At 40.8% G+C, this 22,834-nt stretch overlaps 1 protein-coding gene across 4 annotated transcripts in view; it reads left to right on the forward strand.

Annotated features, from left to right (window-relative positions):
* FANCD2 (FA complementation group D2) overlaps positions 1-22,834 on the forward strand; it is a 66,145-nt gene that overhangs the window by 35,323 nt on the left and 7,988 nt on the right. For all 4 annotated transcript variants that reach the window (XM_042449951.1, XM_042449954.1, XM_042449955.1 and 1 more), the window contains exons 29-40: positions 1,137-1,283; positions 2,096-2,212; positions 3,770-3,898; positions 4,424-4,542; positions 4,910-5,020; positions 5,290-5,417; positions 5,837-5,936; positions 8,781-8,903; positions 9,332-9,425; positions 10,950-11,021; positions 12,649-12,687; positions 13,947-14,021. In XM_042449951.1, coding sequence (XP_042305885.1) covers positions 1,137-1,283; positions 2,096-2,212; positions 3,770-3,898; positions 4,424-4,542; positions 4,910-5,020; positions 5,290-5,417; positions 5,837-5,936; positions 8,781-8,903; positions 9,332-9,425; positions 10,950-11,021; positions 12,649-12,687; positions 13,947-14,021 — 1,254 coding nt within the window. The remainder of the gene's footprint in view (positions 1-1,136; positions 1,284-2,095; positions 2,213-3,769; positions 3,899-4,423; positions 4,543-4,909; positions 5,021-5,289; positions 5,418-5,836; positions 5,937-8,780; positions 8,904-9,331; positions 9,426-10,949; positions 11,022-12,648; positions 12,688-13,946; positions 14,022-22,834) is intronic.

Raw genomic sequence — 22,834 nt, forward strand, 5'->3', positions numbered from 1 at the left:
ATAATAATAATAATAATAATAATAATAATAATAATAATAATAATAATAATAGGATTTATTTATATACCACCCAATCACTGGGAATCTGAGCAGTTTACAACAGAGGGGATAATAGACGGTTCCCTGCCCTCAGGCTTACAATCTAAAAAGACACGACACAAAAGGAGAAGGGAATGGTGTGGGGGAGAGGGGATCAGGTCCAGCATTCTTCTCTCCCTCTGAGGCCTGGACCAAGGCAGATGGACTGGAGGGAGGGCTCTTCTTCTTCAGGCTAGCCCTGGTGGAGCTGGGCCTGCCTGGTCAACTCCCTCATAGGCCGAAAGATGACAGTTAAGGAGGGAGGAGCCTCTTTCTTCAGGCTAGCCTTGATAGAGCTGGGCCAGCCTATTCTTTCCCTCACAGGCTGAAGGATGACAGTTATGGAGGGAGGAGCCTCTTTCTTCAGGCGAGCCCTGATGGAGCTGGGCCAGCCTATTCTCTCCCTCACAGGCCAAAAGATGACAGTTAAGGAGGGAGGAGCCTCTTTCTTCAGTCTAGCCCTGATGGAGCTGGGCCAGCCTATTCTCTCCCTCACAGGCCGAAGGATGACAGTTATGGAGGGAGGAGCCTCTTTCTTCAGGCTAGCCCTGATGGAGCTGGGCCAGGCTATTCTCTCCCTCACAGGCCGAAAGATGACAGTTATGGAGGGAGTTATGGAAGAAGCACCAACAACTGAATATGCTGTCATTTCCATACCTATCTGGCAGTGCTTATATAACATACCAAAGTGTATTTAGGCATAGACTGTGTCTGCTTCAAACCATTTGTGTATTTCCTCCATCTAGTGCCATCAAGAAACACCAGCCAGATGTGGAATGAATTTTTCCATTTGGCTGGTAGCACTCCAGTTAGTGTCTGAAGCCACTTTAATAATCTTTTTTTGTACAGAAACGAGCTGACAGCTTGGATCAAGCTAGTTTTTATCTGATGTTATTATGTTTCTGTATTTTATTAATTGTATTTGTATGTATTTTATTAGGTTGTAATCCCGCCTCGATCTGCAGGGAGAGGCGGGAAATATAAATATTATTATTATTATTATTATTATTATTATTATTATTATTATTATTATTATTATTAATGCTTCTCCTTTTCAGGATTCCCCAGAAAAAGAATCACAAACATCACTGGTACAACTGCAGAGCTATAGTGCATATTTCCGTGAATTGGACTTGGAGGTTTTTAACATCTTTCACAGTGGGCTGCTGACCAGATCTGTTCTGGATACTGAAATGCACACAAAGGCAAGCAGACTTAAAGAGCTGTATGAAGATAATTAGAAGAGAATGGCAAATAATCTTTTTACTTTAATTCATGCAAGTGAAAGAAGTAATGTAAGGGAACAGCTGGATTACCAACACGAGACTGAAGCAAGAACAAGAAACCAGCAGGATATTGTCTAACACAGAGGGAACTGTGTGAGCTAATGTACAGCAGTAGAGAGGGATTTAGAACTCTCTCATTGATTGCCTGCTGTTTGTCAGCTCTATAGCTCCAGAATCTAAAAAGGGAAGGTAGCTCAGTGGCACATGCTGCTGCAAAGAAGTCTCCATTTGTTTACATGAACCTGGCACCTTAGCTGAAACTGCCTAGTGAAGGAGATACAACCCAGTATTCTTCCTATGATTCTAAAGGCCTGGAGCTGTGTTGGTGTTTCACTACATTTTAGATATTTCTTGGAACTTACAAGGAAAACATCCTCCCAAATTCTTTGATTTCTTTCTGTCCTGTTCTTGAAACAGGGGTCCATGGAATATAATGAAGGGAAAGTTGAGCTCCAAGTGAGCAACATTTTCTGATAAAGACTTTAAAGTAGACTTAATGGTTTCAGGGTCAGATTACCTCCTCTCCAGCTCCATCCCTTTTTGGCTGGAAGGCCTTGAAGAGGCAGGTTTCTGGTTTAAGGCCATTGGATTCATCCCCTCTAACAAGCCACCCCTGGGGTATTGCTTGTATTGATAGGGCAAAATCTCTGAGTATCCATTCTACTTATTCTATTGCTTTCTAGGACAGGTCCTTGACTTGTGATATTGTGTTGTTTCTTTCAAAATATTAGACTCGTGAAATAGTGCAGATAGGGCCAGCAGAGCTGCTGTTCCTTTTGGAAGATTTGTGCCATAAACTGGAACATATATTGATACCAACTCCTGCAAAGAGAGCCCCCTTCTTAAAGGTATGTACAAAAGGGGGAGCAGGTTATTATGTCTGTAAATAAAGAGGTGCTGAGAGAGAATTTATCTAAGCAAAGCTTGCAGAAAGAAAAAGCAGGGAGCTAGAGAGATGCACAATTTGGCTGTGGGTTTTCTTTCCATGGACACCTTGGGTCTAAATTCAGAACTGAACAGCAACCATTGGAAAGCACAGAGTGGCTCCTAATGAAGCATCTTCTTCCTTTCATTGATGCACAGCTTCTTCCTACCCTTTCCCCTCTGTGACTCTAATTTACCTTGCCAAGGGGATGCTTTAAAGTTTGTTAACATTATTTATACCTCTCCTTTCTCCCAAAACAAGGGCTCAAGATGTCTTAGAAATTAAAACAAACAGAATGTCATTTAAAATTAAAAAGAGCAACATTAAAAGGGACTAAAACTACAGGTTGAGTATTCCTTATCCAAAAGGGACTTTGGGACCAGAAGTGTTTCAAAATTGGGACTTTTTTCAGATTTTGGAATACAAATAGTATAATCTATACCTGTATGGTATTTGTGAGGCTGGAGAATGATGTGAAGCTAGAGAGAGACATGGCTGGAGACAGACACAAGGATCTGTGAAATGGCAGGAATCCAAGCATAGTGCTTGGCATGAAGCCATACCTCTCACTTTCACAGATCCTAGCATATCTACAACCATGTCTCCAATCTCACATGTCTCTCCAATCTCACAAGTACAGGCATACATCACTCAAAAAAGTTTTGGGTTTTCAAAGTTTTCAGATTTCTGCGTTAGGGATGCTCCACCTGTATCAACAACATCAAAAACAATTTAAAACATACATTTACAAATTAATAAAAAATCATTTGGGTCCTGCAGAAGGAGAAAAGTGGGATATAACCCAAATAAATGAATAATTTCTTTGAAAAACATTCAGTTCAGTTTTTGCCTTCTGATAGAAGGATTAAAAAAATAGGTCCTTTTTGCTTCTGTAGGAAAGGAGCTCCATAGTCAAAGGGCAGCCACTGCTGCAACCACATCTCACATTCCTTCTAGCCATGCATGCACAAGTAGTGGGACTATGGAAAGGGCCCCTGCTAATGATGTCAGGGGCCAGGCAGGCTTAGATGTTGTGGCTCAGATATTTGGGGGGAAATATGGAAATATTTAGTTCATTGGAAGAGGCTAGCTAGGATGGTGCCCAAAATAGTGTTGACATTACGTGATTAGAAGGAATGAGATTCTTCCCTCCCCTCCCCATACCATTCTGCTGGTACTATGAAACTATTTGAGGCACTGAGCAATTATAAGTAAAATGCAGGTGGAAGTTCATAAGATATGTGTAATGAAGGTTCCACCACAGATCCTTTCCAGTATAGCAACCTTTACAGAGCCTTTTTCAGATGCAAAGGTGGGATTTATAGCATTGTTGTGTTCTTCTGGGAATGTCATGTGTATCATGTATACTTTCTTTCATGCTACACTTGCCACACATTTTGGTACTCATATAGTTAAATTGGGAAAAGATCAAATGCAGAGATAGTATTAGGGACAAAAAGGTATCTTGAATTTCCTACAGGGCAAAGGAAAAAGGAGTGTTGGATTCTCACATCTTTGTCAAAGAACATCTCAAGAAGTGATTGAGTGTGCTGTTGAACTCTTAAAGCCATTGTGCAACCACATGGAAAATATGCACAACTACTTCCAGGTCAGAAAATAAATGTTGTCTGTATACAATTTGTTCTTGATAAACAATTTCATAGTGAGTTATAAAGTAGCTGGGCCATAATGTGACTGGAGTTACAGCTAACTGAATTCTGCCACATCAGAACTATGCCACCATCAGTAGATGTTCAAGAACTGCCTACTTCCCACCTTCTTTTAAAAAAAAAATACTGCAAAAGCCCTAATTGGCCTCTAGGGGCCATGGGGGCAAATTTCCAAGTTTTAGCAACTGTTTAAGGTCCAAGAGAGACCATTTTCTAACCAGGAAGACCCTCACCAGCCTAGATCAACTCCAGGGACATGGCAGAATTGCTCCTCCATGTCTACAAAGAATAAAAAACCCAACTTTTGATTTTCTTTTGTTTAAAAAACCCAGCTTTTGAGCAGGATAAGGGGTTCTGGTTTGGTACTTTTGTGGGCCACATGCCACCTGTATGCCTCACTAAGACTATCACTAATGTAAGCAAACACAGCAGTTCTGTTCTTAATAGATTGTTTTCCATTTCAGGCACTGATGGCAGAAAACCAAGGAATGATTGATAGGCCAGGAGTCAATGTTCAGGAACACCAGTTAATGTCATCCTGCTACCAGCATTTATTGCAAGTCTTCCACCTTCTGTTTGCTTGGTGAGTGTATCAAATTATAAATATAAATGGGAGTAAAAATCAACACTCTAATTTTAGGATTCTCATTTTCCCTCTTGGTTACAACTCAGATCAAGCAAACCTAACAGCATATCAGAATTACATGAATTATAGAATTATATTCTGTCTTAATTTGTCACAGTAAGTAGACTGTGGGTTATCCAGTGATGCTACCAGAACTCATGATGCTTATATGAAACCAAAATTAAAAAATGAAAAGTATCTAATGGGTTCTGGCTTGTTGTTTGTACATACAGGCCACAGAAAGTTTGAAGGAGACACATTTGTGTTCTTCCTGCCTTAATTAAACATTACAGCAAAAGATGATGGATGCCTTTTATTTTTTCAGGAGTGGATTTTCTCAAAACGAAAACCACAGTTTGCTGAAATCAGGTCTCCATGTCCTTGCAGACAGACTCAAACCAGGGGAGGGAGAGTTCTCTCTTGAGGAACTGCTCAGGTAAGATTAAAAAAAAAATACTCATGCTACATTTCTTAGTAGTTTTATAGCTTTGTTTTGCTTCTAGTCATATTTTATCTGATTAGAACACTTGATATCACTTGATTTCAAGACCTTCCATTCCAGCCACTTTTCTAAAAGGAAAAGGAGAATTTCATAAATAGACTATTGGAATAATCATTGAGCAGGACAGACGTATAGCTTTGTTTTGTTATATGTGCTGAGGTAGTAATGATGACATTTTGACACCTCTTTCCTGTGCCCTACAGCTATTGTTTTCAGTACTTACTGAACTTCCAGGACAGTATTCCCAATATTTATTGTGCATTGAGCCTCACTCAGCTTCTGCTTGTGATCGCTGAAAAATCTGTAGTCAACCTGAAACACAAAGAAATAGGTAATGTGTACAAAAATGCCTTCGTTTAGCTTTAATTTACAGTTCTGAAAATTCTGTGTCATCCTTTTCAGCAAACATATTGGCAGTTTAATTTATGGGCAGTTTTTTTTCAGCCTGTAAAACCTTGAATTCCAGTAAAGGCTGAATGCAATTTTATATAACTTACTGGAAGTTATCTGAAAATAGAAACCACTTGGGTGCTCGTAAGTGTCATTGAAAGGTAATTCTAAATTTGAGAACCTGTAACTGATGTGGGCCCAATACTCCCAATCACAGAACACAAATAAAAAAGTTAACACACAATCTTACTGTATTTGGCATATATAATCCATGTAAATTTGAGAGTAAACCATGCTGAACATTTTTTCGTCTTGTACAATTAAATACATCAGTGTCCTTCCTTTTTTGTTCTTTGACAGCTTCCATCACTAAACATTTCCTCTGTCAATCTTGGATGCAGCCCAATGGAATTCGTCAGAAGGGCCCCCAATTTAATGATGCACTCCATACTTTGTTCTGGTAAGGATGACATTTCTGTATACCATACAGGCTTGGGACTTTCCTCTTGTAAGTGATTAGCTTGGGACTTTCCTCTTGTAAGTGATTATCTGATTCCTTCAAAAAGGCAATTATACAGTTGTCAATTCATGTAAGTTGAAGGTATGAAGATTGAAAAATGCCCATTGCCAATCACCAAGATTGTTCTAAACCTAGAGCAAATCAACAACAAAGAGTCTTCTGGCATCTTAAAGACTATCAAATTACTGTTTATACTCATGTATAAGTCTAGAAATTTTAGTTAAAAGTGACCCCAAAAAACAGACCCAAAACAGACAGACAGGAAAAAGTGGCTACCAGTCACTTTGTGGGTAGGGCATGCACATGACACACACCCTAAAAGTGGCCAGAAGCTGTGCAGAGGACACACCAAGAGCACTCAAACCCGGAAGAGCCAGCACAAAAAGTAGCTGGGCAAAAGCTGCTCCTGTTGGTGGCCAGGTTGGAGGCTGCAATGGTGGCCCTGATTGGGACCAGGCCTTTGCAGTTGCCACAGTCTGGCACCAATCGGTATTGACAGGTGTTGGGGCAGTCTGCATGACCCCCGAGTCTACCATTCTGTATGATCCCTGAGTCAGCTTATCCACAGGTCAATGTAAGTACTGTACTTTAATTCTTATTTTAAAAAGGAACCATCCCCTGGTGAAAGGCAAGAGCATGATCTGTCCTGGAAACACTGACCCCCCCCCCCACTTTATCATCCATTCAGCCTTTAGGGTGAGCAAAGACAGTCATTCCTGCTGAAATTTTGTAAGTTATTTGGCATGTGTTCCTTTGCTTCATCCTTTAGATCCTTTGTTACATGCTTCTAAGTTTTACCCTTGACTTATCCATGGGTCATATAAAAATCTATAATTTTGGCCCCATTAATACATGAGATTGACTTGTAGTTGAGTATATATGGTATTTTTGCTAAGTTTTCATGGGCTATAGGCTACTTCCTCAGATACATTAAATGTTATTTGAACTTTCAATGTATATATGAATTTTGTCTCATTCTGTACTCTGACAACAGCATTGTGTTTTCAAGATTTGCAGACCTATCCTGAAGTGGAGAAAGAGAAATGGTTTTCTGCAATGGACAAGGAATTCTTGTCATTAGTAGAATGAAAACTCTCAGGCTCATCAGCCACTACAGTACAAGCTCTCACACTCTGTACCACAAACCACTCTTGGTGTCCCATCCAAAACTAACCAGGGCTGACCCTGTTTAGCTTCCAAGATCAGACATGTTTTGGTGCCTTTGGGGTACTTAAGCCCATTCAGTATTACAGAGCTTAATAACATCACCCAGAACATTAGGAGTTTATTCACTTGCTCACCTTATAGTTTGATGTATGCCATCTTTTCCACTACAGTACTTCTCTGCATTGTACTGTACATAGGGCATCAAACAGGTCAGTCCACAGAAGAATAAATGGATGCAATTCTGAATGTCCCCTAGCCTTGGGGATTATGGCTGACAGTAGACCAGAGTCCATCTGAGGCCATGTGGGACATCATCTATATCCAGAATTTCAGGAAAGAGCGGTTTTGGTAACACACCCTACTCCACTCCATGCTGCATCATGTGTACCAAACATATAATTGAAGTTCTCTTGCCGTACTATATTAGCTTATGAACCAGCATGGTGTAATGGTCTGAGTGTTGGACTACATCTCTAGAGATCAGGGTTCAATTCCCCACTTGGCCATGGAAAACCACTGGCTGACTTTGGGTGAATCATACACTCTCAGCCCCAGAATACCCCATGATAGGTTCATCTTAGGGTCACCATAAGTCAGAAACAGCTTGAGGATACACATCAACACAGTATATTAGTTTATGCAAATTTATGCTAAGCTTAAGCTGTAATCAATTTTTTGTCTTTGTTTTACTCTTTACTTTTTTTTACTTTTTTTCTGCAAGTGACAAACAGTCCTTCCCGTTCACAAATAAAAAAAAAACATGAACACTCTTGTATCGTTCTGTTATCTTGGTGTCTTATCCTCCATCCTATACAGTATGGCACATATAAAAAAGATACTTCCTTATTTGATTGTCCCATAATAATTTTCTGAAAATTTATTTCCTCTGAATAGCTGCCAGCCAATACTGTATATTCTACAGAAAACAGTTAAATGGCCTTTCTTGCCTTTCTTTCCTGCCATCTTCATTTTTTTCACTGGAATGGATATACAGGTTGAGTATCCTTACCCAGAAGGGTGAAGAAAATATGGAACCAGAAGTGTTCTGTATTTTGAATTTTTTTTCCATGTGAATTTTGGAGTACCTGTAAAATGGTGGGAATCCAAGCATAGTGCTTGATGTGAATCTATGCTTCCTACAATTTCACAAATCCTTGTGTCTCTCTCCAGCCTCATAAATGCAATACTGGTATGTAACTTGAAAAGTTTTGGATTTTAGAGGTTTTTGGAATTCTGGATAAGGGATACTCAACCTGTATCATCTTTTAGTTCCTGAATTTATTGTACCACCACAGATCTTTTGCTCCAGAGTATCATTCTTTTCTCATATTTCATCCTGAATGAACACTATATATGAATTGTAGGATGTTGATGGCAATGTGTTTATATATCACAAGAGAAGGGAGTGGCATTGAATGGAGTCATTCTAAGCTACCTAGATTTGTAATTGAGCTACATGTTTCTAATTACTAATGCTGAAGGAATAAGTAAGAGAACATTGACGGGTTTTTTTATACCTTTCCAACCAAAACAAGCCTTAGTGTATAGAAAAGCTTTAAAATGGGCTTTCTAATAGCACATACAACTATAATTTTTATGAACAATTCTTTTATACAGTATATACATGGAGCACACAGATAATATATTAAAAGCTATAGAAGACATTTCCAGCATTGGAATTCCAGAGTTGATTAATTCTTCAAAAGATGGATACTCTTCTACTTACCCTACCTTGACTAGGTAAGGACATTAATTAAGATATTTAAGTAAGGACATTAAGGTATTTAAATTGAGAGTATACTTTCCTTTTCCTCTTAGTCACATTCTGTGCTGAAGAAAGCTCAGTGTGTGTACTGAGTTCAAAGGATTCACTGTTTGCCTTTTTGTTGATTTCAGAATATCTTGACAGATGGTGGGGTGGAAGGTCTTTGGGGGTTTGCAAAATTCAGATATAGCTAGAAATATTTTTTTCAGGGCACTGAAGTCCTGATCTCTAAGTCCTTATACTGTTGATAACTGTGTTTAATCTTCTTGGCCAGGCAGATGTTGTATATATAGCACACTTGATGTATGCATATATCAGAGAGGAAAAATAGCACAAAATCTGTATACTAATTTACAAGCAGGTGAAATATTTAACGTTTCTTTGCACTCTCTCTCTTCACCAGACAGACATTTCCCATTTTCTTTCGAGTGATGATGGCTCAGCTAGAGAGTTCTGTAAGAAGCATTTCTCCTGGAACACCATCAGATGCCAAAGAGGTAGTGTGACAGAATATATCTGAGGTTTCTAGCAGAAAACTTGCATGCTGAAAAAAGTGTACAAATGCCATTGTACAGGGTCATGTATATCCTCATCCTGTGCTTTAATCCTGTAACTTGGAGCTGACTCTTTCTTTCTTTTTAACTACGCAAACCAGTTGAATTTTGAGTGGCAAAATACTCGTGTAACCTTCGTTGTAACTGACACACACAAATAACAACTTGGCATTTAAAAAGTAACATGAAGGTACTTCCATTCTTATGCATTCACACCTTAACATTTTGTCCAAAACCAGGCAAACTATGGTCAGTCTTAACTTTAAAACAGAAAAAGAAGACAATGAGATATTAAAAGATTTCCGAGACCTTGTCTCAGTCATTAAACAAAATGAGGACGGAAGTCAAGAAATCAAAAGATAATAAACCATAGTTAAAATTAACCTGTTTAACATTTGGACATAAAACAAAATGAGTTATTTTAAAATAGAAGCAAAAAACTGTTGCAGCTATTCTAGATGAGGAGAGGGAAGCATGGCAAGTAAGCACAAAACTTGCCCAGAATTACTAAACATAGGGCCCAAACAGACAGGCCAAAATAAAGCTGCTTCAGGTCACTTTGAAGGTTTGCTGTTTAAATGACGCATGCGTTGTAAGAGTCCAAAAGCTGTGCTAAAGCCACACTCCAGTCCTAAAGACATCATGTTTAAAGTAGACTCCTGTAAATCTGTCATGACTAAGTAGAGTACCTTTTATTTCAATGGGTTTCTTTGGAGCATGATGACCCCTATACATTTTCACAATTTTATTTTGTACACAAGATTAGTCCTACAGCATAATCCTATAGATGTTTACTTATCAGTAAGTCCACTGAATTCACTGAAACTTATTTCTGTTTATAGAATCACAGCTTTAAATTTGAACCCAATTTGTAGTCCCAAGAAGAGTAAATCCAGTAAATGAATGAGTTTACTACAGTGTGAACATACTCCATTTCTGTCGATTTAAGTTTGGACTACCAATTAGATTTGAGCTTTAGTCTGCAGTCCTAATTCAGTAAGGAGTAAGCATTACTGAACGTTACTGAACACAGTGAGAATTTTAAGTAAACACACACCAGCTTATATTTTTAGCATAAAGTTTTGCTGTCTTTGGGAAGAAATTTTAATTGAGTTGCTAGAGTGTAGGCTTCTTCTAATGATAGGAAAACAAGGAGGAATCTCTTGCCATTCTGTAATGAGACACATAGGCAGATACATCTGTCAAGTTCCTGCGAAAATGGACTTAGATGTTTGTGATTCTGTGTGTGGAACTCATAATAGCAATGGTTTTAGAACATTCCATTTTAACTCAATAGACTTAATAGCTTATTGTTAATTCTATAGCACACAAGTCTGGGCTGTTTTTCTTCTGCCTCTTATGTCTGTGTTATGCTCATTAGCTCTTATATATTGGAAAATTCACTCTATCTGCCAACAGTAAGCCAATATCTGAATAAAGGTTTTCTGCTCTATTGCCACACCATAGGTCCAGCTGGAGAAGTTGCTGCAATGGAACATGGCTGTGCGGGATTTCCACATCCTTGTTAATTTAGTTAAGGTAAGCAGCCATTACACTAATCCCTTCTACTTTGTGAAATCACATTATTTTTTTTTATCTGCTATGATTTCTGCACTGGGGCTGTCATAGTAATTATGCTGGCTTCTGAAATTTCTTAATCTGCCTTGGAAGCCAAAATGCAATGTGCTCAAGGTTTCTTTCTGTTCATAATTCATCATTTTTCTGTCACATTGAGTGACATCTTATTAATGGAACAAAGAGAGTTAGCCAGTTGTGAACTGTGTTGTTTTGCACTATTCTAGAAGTTTGATTTTATATGTCTTTTTAAATATTTTTATTTATTTATTGAATTTATATCCTGCCTTTCTCCCAAAATGGGATTCAAGGCAGTGCTTTCTCTAAAGCCACCACACCCAATCACTTTTACTTTGGGAGAAAATTGTTTTAGAAGAAACCTCAGCAACTTTTGGAAGCAAGTGCCTACCTTAAGTTACAACAGAAACCTGAAAATGTGTCTCGGGTAGGATTGCCAGATGACATAGGAGACAGGACTTCCATCCTTTTAATGGTTGTGAAGAAAAGGGAATTGTAGCAGGTGTTGCTCATGTGACACACACATTTTAAGAGGCCAGAAGCTGCGCCAAAGGTTACGCTGCTGTCCTTAGGACTAGATCGTGGCTTTGGCGTGGCTTCTGACTTCTTAGTACGCATGCATCATTTAAACAGAATACCTCCAGTGTCCCGAAGCAGCTTTATTTTGGCCTGTCTGTTTGGGCCCACAGACTCCATCTACTATTGGGAGAACATCTTCTTGTCTCCATATTGGTGCACAGGATCTGTTGGGGATGCTTTGATTTAAATTTCCTGCATGGCAGGGTGTTGGACTGGATGGCCCTTGCGGTCTCTTCCAACTCAATGATTCTGTGATATTGAAATCAGTTCATAATTTTCACAGCTGAGATTATGTCCTCAAAAGAATCCCATTTTAGGACACATAGCTCTGATACATAGCTCTGAAAATGTACTTTTGGATCACTTTTTAGGACACAACCCATATTTTCTTTGTCATTCTATATACAGTTGATCTGGCATTGGAGAATCAATAAATGAATAAATAAAATTTTCTGTACTCTTGTTTGAGAAAAAAATGACATTATCACTGGCTTACTTATGGGGGAAAGAAGGACTGAAAGAAAGAAGAAAGCAAGAGTTTATGCTATTCTGTCACAGAAAGAAAGGTAGTAGAGTACTAAATACACACACACACACACACACACACACACACACACAGGTCTGTGGTCCAAAACACACTGCAGAAAAAATCCAGTTTGAGACCTTTTTAACAGCCCTGGCTCAATGCTAGGGAATTCTGGGAACTGTAGTTTTGTGAGACATTTAGCCTTCTCTGTCAGAGAGCTCTGGTGCCACAATAAACTACAGTTCCCAGGATTCCCTAGTACTGAGTCAGGGAAGTTAATGTTTTCCCAAACTGGATTATTTCTGAAGTCTGTTTTGAACCTATAATTCAAGTACCTTAAAATTATCAGTACTGACTGGAAGAGAGAGAAGGTTATATTTCAGTAGTAACAGGGTTATCAGGAAGTGGGTTACTTTAACTCTTGTTTCATACAGTTTTTGCAGTGGACTTCTTGCTCTTTCCAAACAGGTATTTGACAGTCGGCCTGTGCTCAGTGTTTGCCTGAAGGTGAGTGAGGAATCCCATTCTATGAAAGAAGAAATTCAAAAACCTCCTAGAACAGAGTATTTTTTAACCACTGCCTCTTCACAATAGCCTGTGTCCCTACCATTCTTTTTAAAGTTAAGTTTTTGAGTTAGATATAATGTCAGGTGATTTGGAGTAAACTACTGGTGTTAAAAGCTAGAGACAGTAACCGTCTCCAGTGGTTTAATTTTAATTTGGCACATGAGTTTATTGTCTTGATACATTAGGGAGAGAGAAAGCTGGAGACAGTTCAAAATTTGCCTTTTCCCAAAAGGTATTTTTCAGTGCCAAAAAGCCCTAGCCAATCCAGGGCTTCCACTTTATGGCTTCAGTTTGTTGCCATTAACCATAATGAGAAGGCAGGGAGAACAGCAAAGCATGGATTACAGTATATGACAGTGAATGTATATAAGAGGGTTCGCCAAGTCAACAACTAATTAAAAATTATTATTGTAAGCCGCTCTGAGAGCCTTTAGGGCTGAATGGTGGGGTATAAATACCATAAACAAACAAACAAACATCTGAAATTGTCATGTATCATAATTGAGTTTTCCAGCTACTTCAGTTAACATGTGTGATACAGAGATCTTTTGGTTATATTTCTGTGTTATACTACAGGCTTTCATTGAGGAGCTGTGGAAAGTGTAGCTGCATGATGAATGAGTGAAGCTAAATCTTGGCTGGCCCCTCTCTACTTTCCTTCTGCCAGCAAACAAAAAACCTTTTATTTAGACAGGCCTTTGGCTGTTAACTTGTTGCAGTATTAATGGGTGCTGAACTTTCATTCTCATTGCCATATTTTGCAGGTTTTTAACTTGTTTTAAATTAGTTTTGTTTTAAATAGGATAGCCTACTTGTTTTTTCTTTTTTTTCATGCCTTTAACAGGTTTTTTGTTTGTTTGTTTGTTTGTTTGAATCTATATTGTAAGCTGTCTTGGATCTCATTTTGGGAGGAAGAAGAGACATGAGGAAGCCATGGCAATTAAAAAGTTATAAACTGATAAAAAATTGTTTTCCACTATTTCATCTACATTTTTATTTCATTTTAAGTTAAGCTGGCTTTCTCAGAATAACAATAAATATGGACACTTCTGTAAGGAGGTATTTTATTTGATTGTAGAAATCTGAACTAAAATTTTACTGCCTATTGAATTGAATCATGCCCTCAGGAGCTGTTTGAAGAACACTTAACTGATAGTACTTCTCACAAGTTATCCTTTTTTCCTCTTTCCTATCTCCAGTATGGTCGTCTGTTTGTTGAAACATTCTTGAAGCATGGCATGCCCCTGTTGGACTACAGCTTTAAAAAACACAGGGTAAGGTGTTAGGGTCAGGCTTGTCTTACATTTCTTTCAGAACATTGACTACATGGCCATAAAAATAACAGCAGGAATAGGAGAAAAAAATCTGTTTGATATAAATGGGTAGACTTACAAACCGAATGCTGTGTGCCATGAAAATTTCCCTTAATGGCACTTCTTGCAAATCTGACAAAATATAAAACATGGGAACAGGATTAGATATCATCTCATTTAAGAGATTGTTTCCCATGTTATTCTGTTTGGGGTGCTTAAAACAAAATGTCTGTACTGTATAGAAACTTGTCAAAAAGCCAACATTTATGTGTAGTTCCTTGTCTAGTGTGCAGTTAGTGGCATAAACCTTATTTAGTGTGCAGCTCATCCCATGTATTATTTGAAGTAACCTATATACTCGTGTACAAGTCTTAAAAATGGTAGAAAATCAACCCCCCAAAAACTGGGTCAACTTATACACAGGTCAGTAGCGGAACAGGGACCCAACATGAGGGCAGTGACAAGTTGCAGAGGCAAGAAGCCCTTTTTGACATAGAAGCTGCACTCCTACTCATTACCTGTCCTATGTGCAAATCTGAGAAAGAAACGTGGCCATTTTTAATAGGGGCTTATAGTATATAAACCTGCAGAAATTTATACTGTAAGCTCCTATTAAAAATGGCTGCCACAGTCTCTCTGCAGAGAGACTTATACATTAAGCCCCTATTAAAAATGGCTACCATAGTTGTATTTCAAGTTCTTTTTAGTCTCTGTGAATCACACAACTGGATTATCCTGTGCCTGTGCAGTGCCTCTATTGAAGCATTATATAGCATTCTCGGGATGGCAAGGTTGACCAACCTGCTGATGCTGGTTTATACTCCACATGTCGTGCGTAAGATCCTAAAGTGTTTTGGTGGTAGCCCGCTCACCTCTGTCAGCCCCTGTAAAAGGGGCTTCATGCCAAAATGCACCAGTTCCTTTTCATCTGCTGCTGCACCTGCCTCATCAAAAACAGCATTTGTGTACTGTACTAGAATTAGAAGATGTCTTCTGAGGATTGATTATTGGTGTGGACCTCCAGCCATGCTAGCCCTTGGAGCTTTCTCAGTACCACTGGCTTCTTTTAAGAAGTGCATTGACTGCAGCGCTAAGATTTTGAGGTGAGATGGGCATTTGAGATGCCTTCAGTGTTTGAGTGAGTCCCATACCATTGCCTCGTGTGTTCACTGTGTGGTGTTCACACTGCAGGCCAGACACAACAGGGAGTGCCATCTTAAAATTGTCCTGTATGAGCAGGACTTTCATGAGCCTCTGCTATCAGCAGTCTTTGACTTGAAGAGATGAAGCGGGCTCTGCATCAATCTTTGGCTTCATAGAAGTCAAAATCAAATTTGAAGTAGTCAGCCTTGATTCCGACAGATGTCTATACCTCCAAGAGGAAGGATTCAAGTATGTTGGTGGAGACCATCTGTACACCCGCTAAGAAGACTTGTGACAGTACTAGGGATGAGTTGTCTCACTGTCCATTGGGTGATCTCTTGAGAATAAAGTGCAGACTGCCTTAAAACACAAACATAAGAAGAAGACATTGAAAGAGCACTCTTTATCTGGGCCACCTTCTCATTCAGCCTATGCTACAACTGTAGTGGTACCATCCACTCCTCTTCAAGGAGTTGCCTCAGAAATAGTTTTTTGTGAGGCTGTGGTATCTCTTTTGCCAGCTTCTCCAAAGCACTGTTCAGTTGTGACAAGGACCATCTCCATCCAGGATAACCCTATCTCACAGGAAGAAATACAGGAATTTTTTGTTATGACAGTTATGGTTTCTCCTTTTCCAGCCAAGTTTTTATTCAAGAGAAACTTCTATTGGTGATTCCATCTCTGCGTCGACATAGATGTTGGTACTATTCCAGATCACGTTCTTGTTCCAATTAGGAGACTGATTCATCTTCTTCCTACCAGTACTACCAAGGCAGACATTATGAGCAGTTCCACCTTCAGACTGTTTGTAGCTGTCAATACCGTGAATTTTATAAATACAGGTCCCCTTCTTGGGAATCCTGTTATTCAGAAATCAGCTCTTCAACCATCAGTAGTCACTCTGGGCACTTTATCTGCCGCAATACGAACAAAGCTTCCTCAACATAATCTTCCATATTCAATAGGCACCATTCATACCAAGAAACCAAAGCTCATTGTTCAGTGCCGGGATGTTCCCAAGACCTTTTTGCTTTGGATCAAAATGCTCAAGAGCGTGGATTTTTGTTCAAGGGCAGGTTGCTAGGAGATACTTTCCTCTTCAATTGGCATGGCTTCACACTGGATGCCTTCCCTCCATTCCCTCGTCTGACCAGAATAATCACAAAACTCTGTCAGGACTGAGCAAGGTGCATTGTAATCAACCCATGGTGGTCAAGGCAGCTGTGGTTCACACATATTCTTCGTCTGTCCTGAAGAGAGTATGTTCAAGCTACGCAGACCAGATCTCCTCAGCGTGTAAGATCAGCAAACTAGACACCCCAATACTGATACTCTCCACTTGTCAGCATGGCGGAACCTACCCTAGAAACCCCTACTGGTTGCACTGAGGGAGATTGTCAAGGTTGCCCATCAGCATTGAACCAGATGATCCTACAATAATAAGTGGAAGAGGTTTGCCAACTTCTTACATCTACAGTCGGTTGATGAAACCAATGCTACTGTCATGCATGTATTTGTCGTTTCCCTACATCCTGTAGTTTGGTTATGCTCCTCCTACTCACTCCAATAGGCAGAAAGTAAAGAGAAAGACCTTCTGGTGACCCCATGTGGGTGGAGCTAACCCTAGAAGGCCAGTCTTGTCCTGCCTATCACTCCAGTAGGATGTGTTTGCTATTGCTCTGCAACTTCTTCACTACAGCCACTCCAGTCCTTTTCCTTCTCTTCATTTCTCTTGCTGCCTTGGAAGCATGAAGAAATATGGCAAGGTCTCCCAGGATTGGAGAAAGGTCTTGGTTTTGCTGATGACTCTCCCTCTCTTCCAAAGCTGCCCCCTTTCATGGTGGGATCACTGGGGATTTCTGCAAACAGCTTTGCAGCACATGGGAACCGTGGGAGCAGAGGGTGAGGGGTATCCCCTCCATGTGTCTGTTTCTCCACATCACCTCTGCCCAGCCCGTTTAGGGCTAGGGATTAGGGAGGCAGCTGGCCAGAAGTTATGGAAACATCCCTTCTCAACATCTCTGCCCAGCCTGTTTAGGGCCAGGGTTCAGAGGACAGGCCAGCCAAAAGAACCTCTGCCCAGACTGACACAGGGCCAAAGTCAGAGAGGCAAGCCAGCCAGAACACACAGGATAAGGGATGAGTACCAGGGGCCCTCTCTCTCCAGCCACCAAGCAACCTTTACCAGATCTAATGCCTTCTCTCAGAAGGTCCTATAACAATAAGTGGAAGAGGTTTGCCAACTTCTTACTTCTACAGTGGGTTGATGAAGCTAATGCTACTATCATGCATGTGTTTGTTGTTCTAATTTTTTGTTGGATCCAGGTCTTATCTGTGATTTGTTACTTGGCTGCCATTTCAGCATGGTTTCAATTTCTTTGTGTGCCTTCTTGTTTTATACATCCTTTGGTTAAAAGATTTTTGGAAGGATATAGGCACTTCTCTCTTCTGATATCAGGCCTGACACCCAAGTGGGCTTTGGACTTGGTACCTGGACAGCTCAGTGGGAGACCCTTCAAACCAATGGCAACTTGTGATCTACGACTGCTGTCATGGAACACTGCCTTTCTCATTGCCATTGCATCTGCTAGGAGAGCTGGAGAACTTGGTGCCTTATGGATGTAAGACCCATATCTTCAGTTTCATCCAGATACAGTTGTGTCAAGAACAGACACCACCTTCTTGCCAAAGGTGGTATCATCATTCCACCTCAACCAGGATAATGTGTTGCCTTCTCTGTTTCAGAACCCCACTTTGGACTGTGAGAGGTGTTGACACCAGCTCCATGTACAGAGGGGATTGGCCTTCTTTGCCCACCCCCCTCCCCCCAGAGTGTGAAATTCCAAGATGGAATTTCAGGCAGTGCAACAAAGAGTGGTTTGTGTCCTTAAATGACAAATCAGGAATCATCACTCATTTTTTTCTGAATAAATTAGTATCTAATTGCTCGATTTAGATTTGCATTTTATGCACTCAGTTAAAACTTGGTTTTTTAAAGTTCAATTTGTTCACCCACAGCATTGTATGTGGTTCAATTTGTGGTTCAAAAATGAGCAATCAGATTTCATTGTCAAATGTAATACTACTTTTATAGGAGGGTATGAACGTTAATCAAACATTTCCTAGGAGTGTGGGGGCATAGAAAAGATTGGGAACCAGTGTCTTAGACTGTTTGCTATTCGGCTTTGAGGAAGGGACTACATATTTCCTCACAATGTTTTTCGAAGTGGGTGGCATCAGCAATCTGCTTGTCATATGAACTGGCTTGAAAACCCTCCAATTTGAGTTGCAGCCCATTCTACCAGGGCAGTTGTAATCTCCTATGCTTTTCTGGCTGGTGTTTCAATTGAGAACATTTGCCATGCAGCTACTCGGTCCCAGCGTCTGACGGCCAAGGACAGTCTGGGGATTCTGTTGGTCTATCGTCCACCCCGTAGCCTAACAGACTCCCTGGTCGAGCTGACACAGCTGGTCTCGGAGCTGGTGTTGGAGCCCCCCAGGCTTCTTGTCCTGGGGGACCTCAACATCCCCTTCGAGGCCGGCGTATCAGATCCAACAGGTGCGGCTTGGTTTTTCATGGACTCCATGACAGCCATGGGCCTGTCCCAATTGGTCACGGGTCCTACACATTGTGTAGGTAACACACTCGATGTAGAATTCAGTACGGACTGAGAACATCCGTGGGTGGATATAAAAGACATCTTCCCCCTGTCATGGACAGATCATTTTCTGGTCAAGGTAGGACTAAAAGCCACAACACAAAAACCCCTCGGGGGTGGTGGGCCTATTAGAATGGTCCGCCCTCGAAAGCTGATGGAAGGTTCCAAGAAGCTCTAGAGGGTATTATATTTGGGAACGATGGCGATTCTGCCGAAACCCTGGTCAACAATTGGAATAGGAATCTCACCGGGGCAATAGACAGTATCGCTTCCGAGCGTCCTTGCCAGCTTGCTCCAAATAAAAGACCCTGGTACACAAAAGATCTTTGCCAGATGAAGCGGGCTGCGCAACGACTAGAGCACTACTGGCGGAAACATGGGAACTTATCTGACAAGACTCTCCATGAGAAGATGTTGCGGTCCTACGGAGAGGCAATCGATGCAGCAAAGAATTCGTTCTGTGTTGCACGGATTGCATCAGCAGAGTCTCGTCCAGCAGAGTTGTTCAGGGTGGTTAGGGAACTAACACAACCCCTGGCCACCCTGAACCCTTTATTAAAGCCAACTATAGCCTGCTGTGATGCTTTTAATGACTTCTTTGCTGATAAAATCTCTCAGATAAGGGCCGATCTTGACGCCAGTCTTTTGACAGATCCTAAAGTAGGGGTGTCCAGTGACTCTGGAAACAAGGTTATTCTGGATCATTTTGAGTTTGTTAGTACCAAGGACATGGACAAGCTCCTTGGTCAGGTGAAAAGGACGGCGTGCCCTCTCGATCCTTGTCCTTCTTGGTTGACCGTCCAGGGGGGAGATGCTATAAAAACTGCACTACATCTTATAGTAAATGCATCTCTTCAGGAGGGTGTATTTCCACTGCCCTTAAAGCAGGCAGTAGTGAAACCTCTTTTGAAGAAACCCTCCCTTGATCCCCTGTTAATGACCATCTACAGACCAGTCTCCCTATTACCATTCTTGGGCAAGGTGATTGAGAGGGCAGTCACCTTTCAGCTCCAAGCAGTCTTGGATGAAACCAATTATCTAGACCCATTTCAAACTGGCTTCAGAGCGGGACACGGAGTCGAGACTGCCATGGTCGCCTTAGTCGATGATCTCCGTCTGAGCATTGACAGGGGAAATGTGACCCTGTTGGTGCTCTTAGACATCTCAGCGGCCTTCGATACCATCGACCATGGTATCCTTCTGGAACGCCTGGGAGAGTTGGGTATCGGGGGCATTGTGCTCCAGTGGTTCCGGTCCTACCTCTCGGGAAGGTTCCTATCGGTGAGGCTGGGGGATAGTTGCTCTCGTAAAAGGGAGCTGACATCTGGCGTTCCACAAGGTGCCATTCTATCCCCCATGCTATTTAATATTTACATGAAGCCGCTGGGAGAGATCATCCGGAAGCATGGAGCTCGGTGTTATCAGTACGCTGATGACACCCAGATCTATCTCTCCATGTCTCCGACTGATACAGTGACTAAGGACGGCACCTCCCCTCTGGACCCCTGTCTGGAGTCAGTAATGGGCTGGATGAGGAAAAACAAACTCAAGCTGAATCCAGAGAAAACAGAGGTACTCATGATAGGCACCTCGAATCCAGATAGGGAAATTTGTCACCCTATCCTCGACGGGGTTAAGCTCCCCCTAAAGGATAAAGTTCGCAGTTTGGGAGTACTCCTGGACTCATCTCTACAATTATCATCTCAAGTAGATGCGATGGCCAGGAGTGCTTGGTACCAGCTTCGACTGATACGCCAACTGCGCCCCTGTCTGGATTGAAAGGACCTTGAAATTGTAGTACATGTACTGGTAACCTCTCGCTTGGATTTCTGTAATGCGCTCTACCTGGGGCTACCTTTGTACCAGGTTCGGAAGCTTCAGTTAGTTCAGAACGCTGCAGCCAGATTGGTCATGGGTACCCGAAGATCGGACCATATAACACCTATATCAAAATCTCTCCACTGGCTGCCTATTAGCTTCCGGGCGCAATACAAAGTGTTGGTCGTTACCTTTAAAGCCCTACATGGCTTGGGCCCGAGTTACTTGAGGGGAGCGCCTCTCCCTACATAATCCCCCCTGCACCCTCAGAACATCTGGGACATATTTACTTGAATACCCCAGGGTAAAATTAGTAAAAACTTATCAGAGAGCCTACACGGCAACAGCTCCTGCTCATTGGAATGCTCTCCCTGAGAAGATCTGGCTATGTTCCACGCTGGAAGCCTTCAAGAAGGCTTTGAAAACGCATCTTTTTCAGATAGCATACCCCCCTGATTCTCTTTAGAGATAGAATACCCTAATTAAGATCCGGATATTCAACCACAACCGATTGTTTGTAAATTGATTTGTATTTGCTATGAGACTTTTATTGAATTGTATAATATTGCTGATGTAACTGTTGATATACTGTATTGCTTGATTATAGTACTGTTTTGTATTGCACTGTATTGTATTGTGACATATGTCACATAACCAGTATAATGTGAACCGCTTTGATCAGACGAAAAAGCAGTATACAAATAAAAAATTATTATTATTATTATTATTATTATTATTATTATTATTATTATTATTTCTCATTATAGGGTGGACTCGAGGTCTTGTGTCGATGCCATGTTTGGGAAAACTGTACTTCATTCATCCCTTAACTGTTACCTACATACCATATTGCTGATTGCCTTTGAATCTAGCCTTATTTAAGTACTGTTCAAAGCTACCTCTGTACCATACAGTTTAATGTCTTTGAATCCAGCTTTATTTTGGTACTGTGTTATAGTGTTTCGGGGATTTTCTCTTTTTTTGAAAATACATTAATTTTGTCATTCTTGTTGTATGACATATTGGGGTAGGGGGTCTTTGTGCTTATGTTTGATTATATTCATGTTTTTTTCAGTAAAATTTTGATTGTTTGCACTGACACTTCTGCTTCCTACTTAAATAGCTTGCTAGTCTCCTAGTTGTGTGATTAAGAGACTGTGAAGAAGGAGGACAGGTTATATACTTGTAACTGTAGTTCTCCAAGTGATCATCTGTGAAGTCACACAATCCCGCCCTTATTTCCTTCTTCATGTCTTGCTGGTTCACAAGGATGGCCATGTTGACATCCTATGGAACCGGCAGGTTTCAGCAGGAAGCCCTTTATATAGAGTTGCCTTATATAGAGGTAGTTGGGGCTACTGCCAAAACTCTTCAGAAAGCTACAGAACTCTCTGAAAGAGGCTCTTTAGAGATGCAGAATAACCCATTTGTGTGACTTAACAGATGACCACTCTAAGAACTACAGTTACAGGTATGCAACCTGTCCTTCCCTCACCTTGTTGCTGAATACAGCTCAGGCAGAAAAAGAAGATAGAGGAGGAAGGAGGGATGTCTTTTTTTCCCTCTGATTTGGACAAAGGAGGGGTAATGGAGTGGGAATGCTGTTTCTACACCAAGAGGGGCTTTTCGCCTTTGGCTCTTGTTACTGCCTTTGCTCTGGGCCCCTAATAGAGGGGCAATAATAGAGGCAAGTGGCTTTCCTTGCTCCCTCCCCCTCCCTTTTTTACCAGGCTGCATTCTCATTCTTTTGCCTCATTTATGTTCCTTTCCCTATCTATATTTGTACAGATGTAGGCATTTTCAGATCAGCATTGTCATTTACACACACACACACAAATTATAACCCCTCAAACAGTTCCTCTACTTCTCATTAGCTCTTCCGAAGTATGTTCCCTCTGTGCATTTTTAAAAGGAGTGGAAAATATCCACAGGTCATATATTGGTAAAATATATGAAATTATGTCACACCAGTCAGAGTAACCTAAGGAAGTCTTCAAAGAAGATAAAATAGAAGATAGAGGAAGATTAATTAAGGATATACTTACCATTAATATTAAGTTACAACGTTAGTTGATTGTTATAATGCTATCTCAGTGATTGGATATGTCTCCAGGTAGAATTTTTCAATACTCTTGAATATCTTTAAATCTGTGT

Source organism: Sceloporus undulatus, chromosome 2 (genome assembly GCF_019175285.1).
Source record: "Sceloporus undulatus isolate JIND9_A2432 ecotype Alabama chromosome 2, SceUnd_v1.1, whole genome shotgun sequence".
Lineage (NCBI taxonomy): Eukaryota > Metazoa > Chordata > Lepidosauria > Squamata > Phrynosomatidae > Sceloporus > Sceloporus undulatus.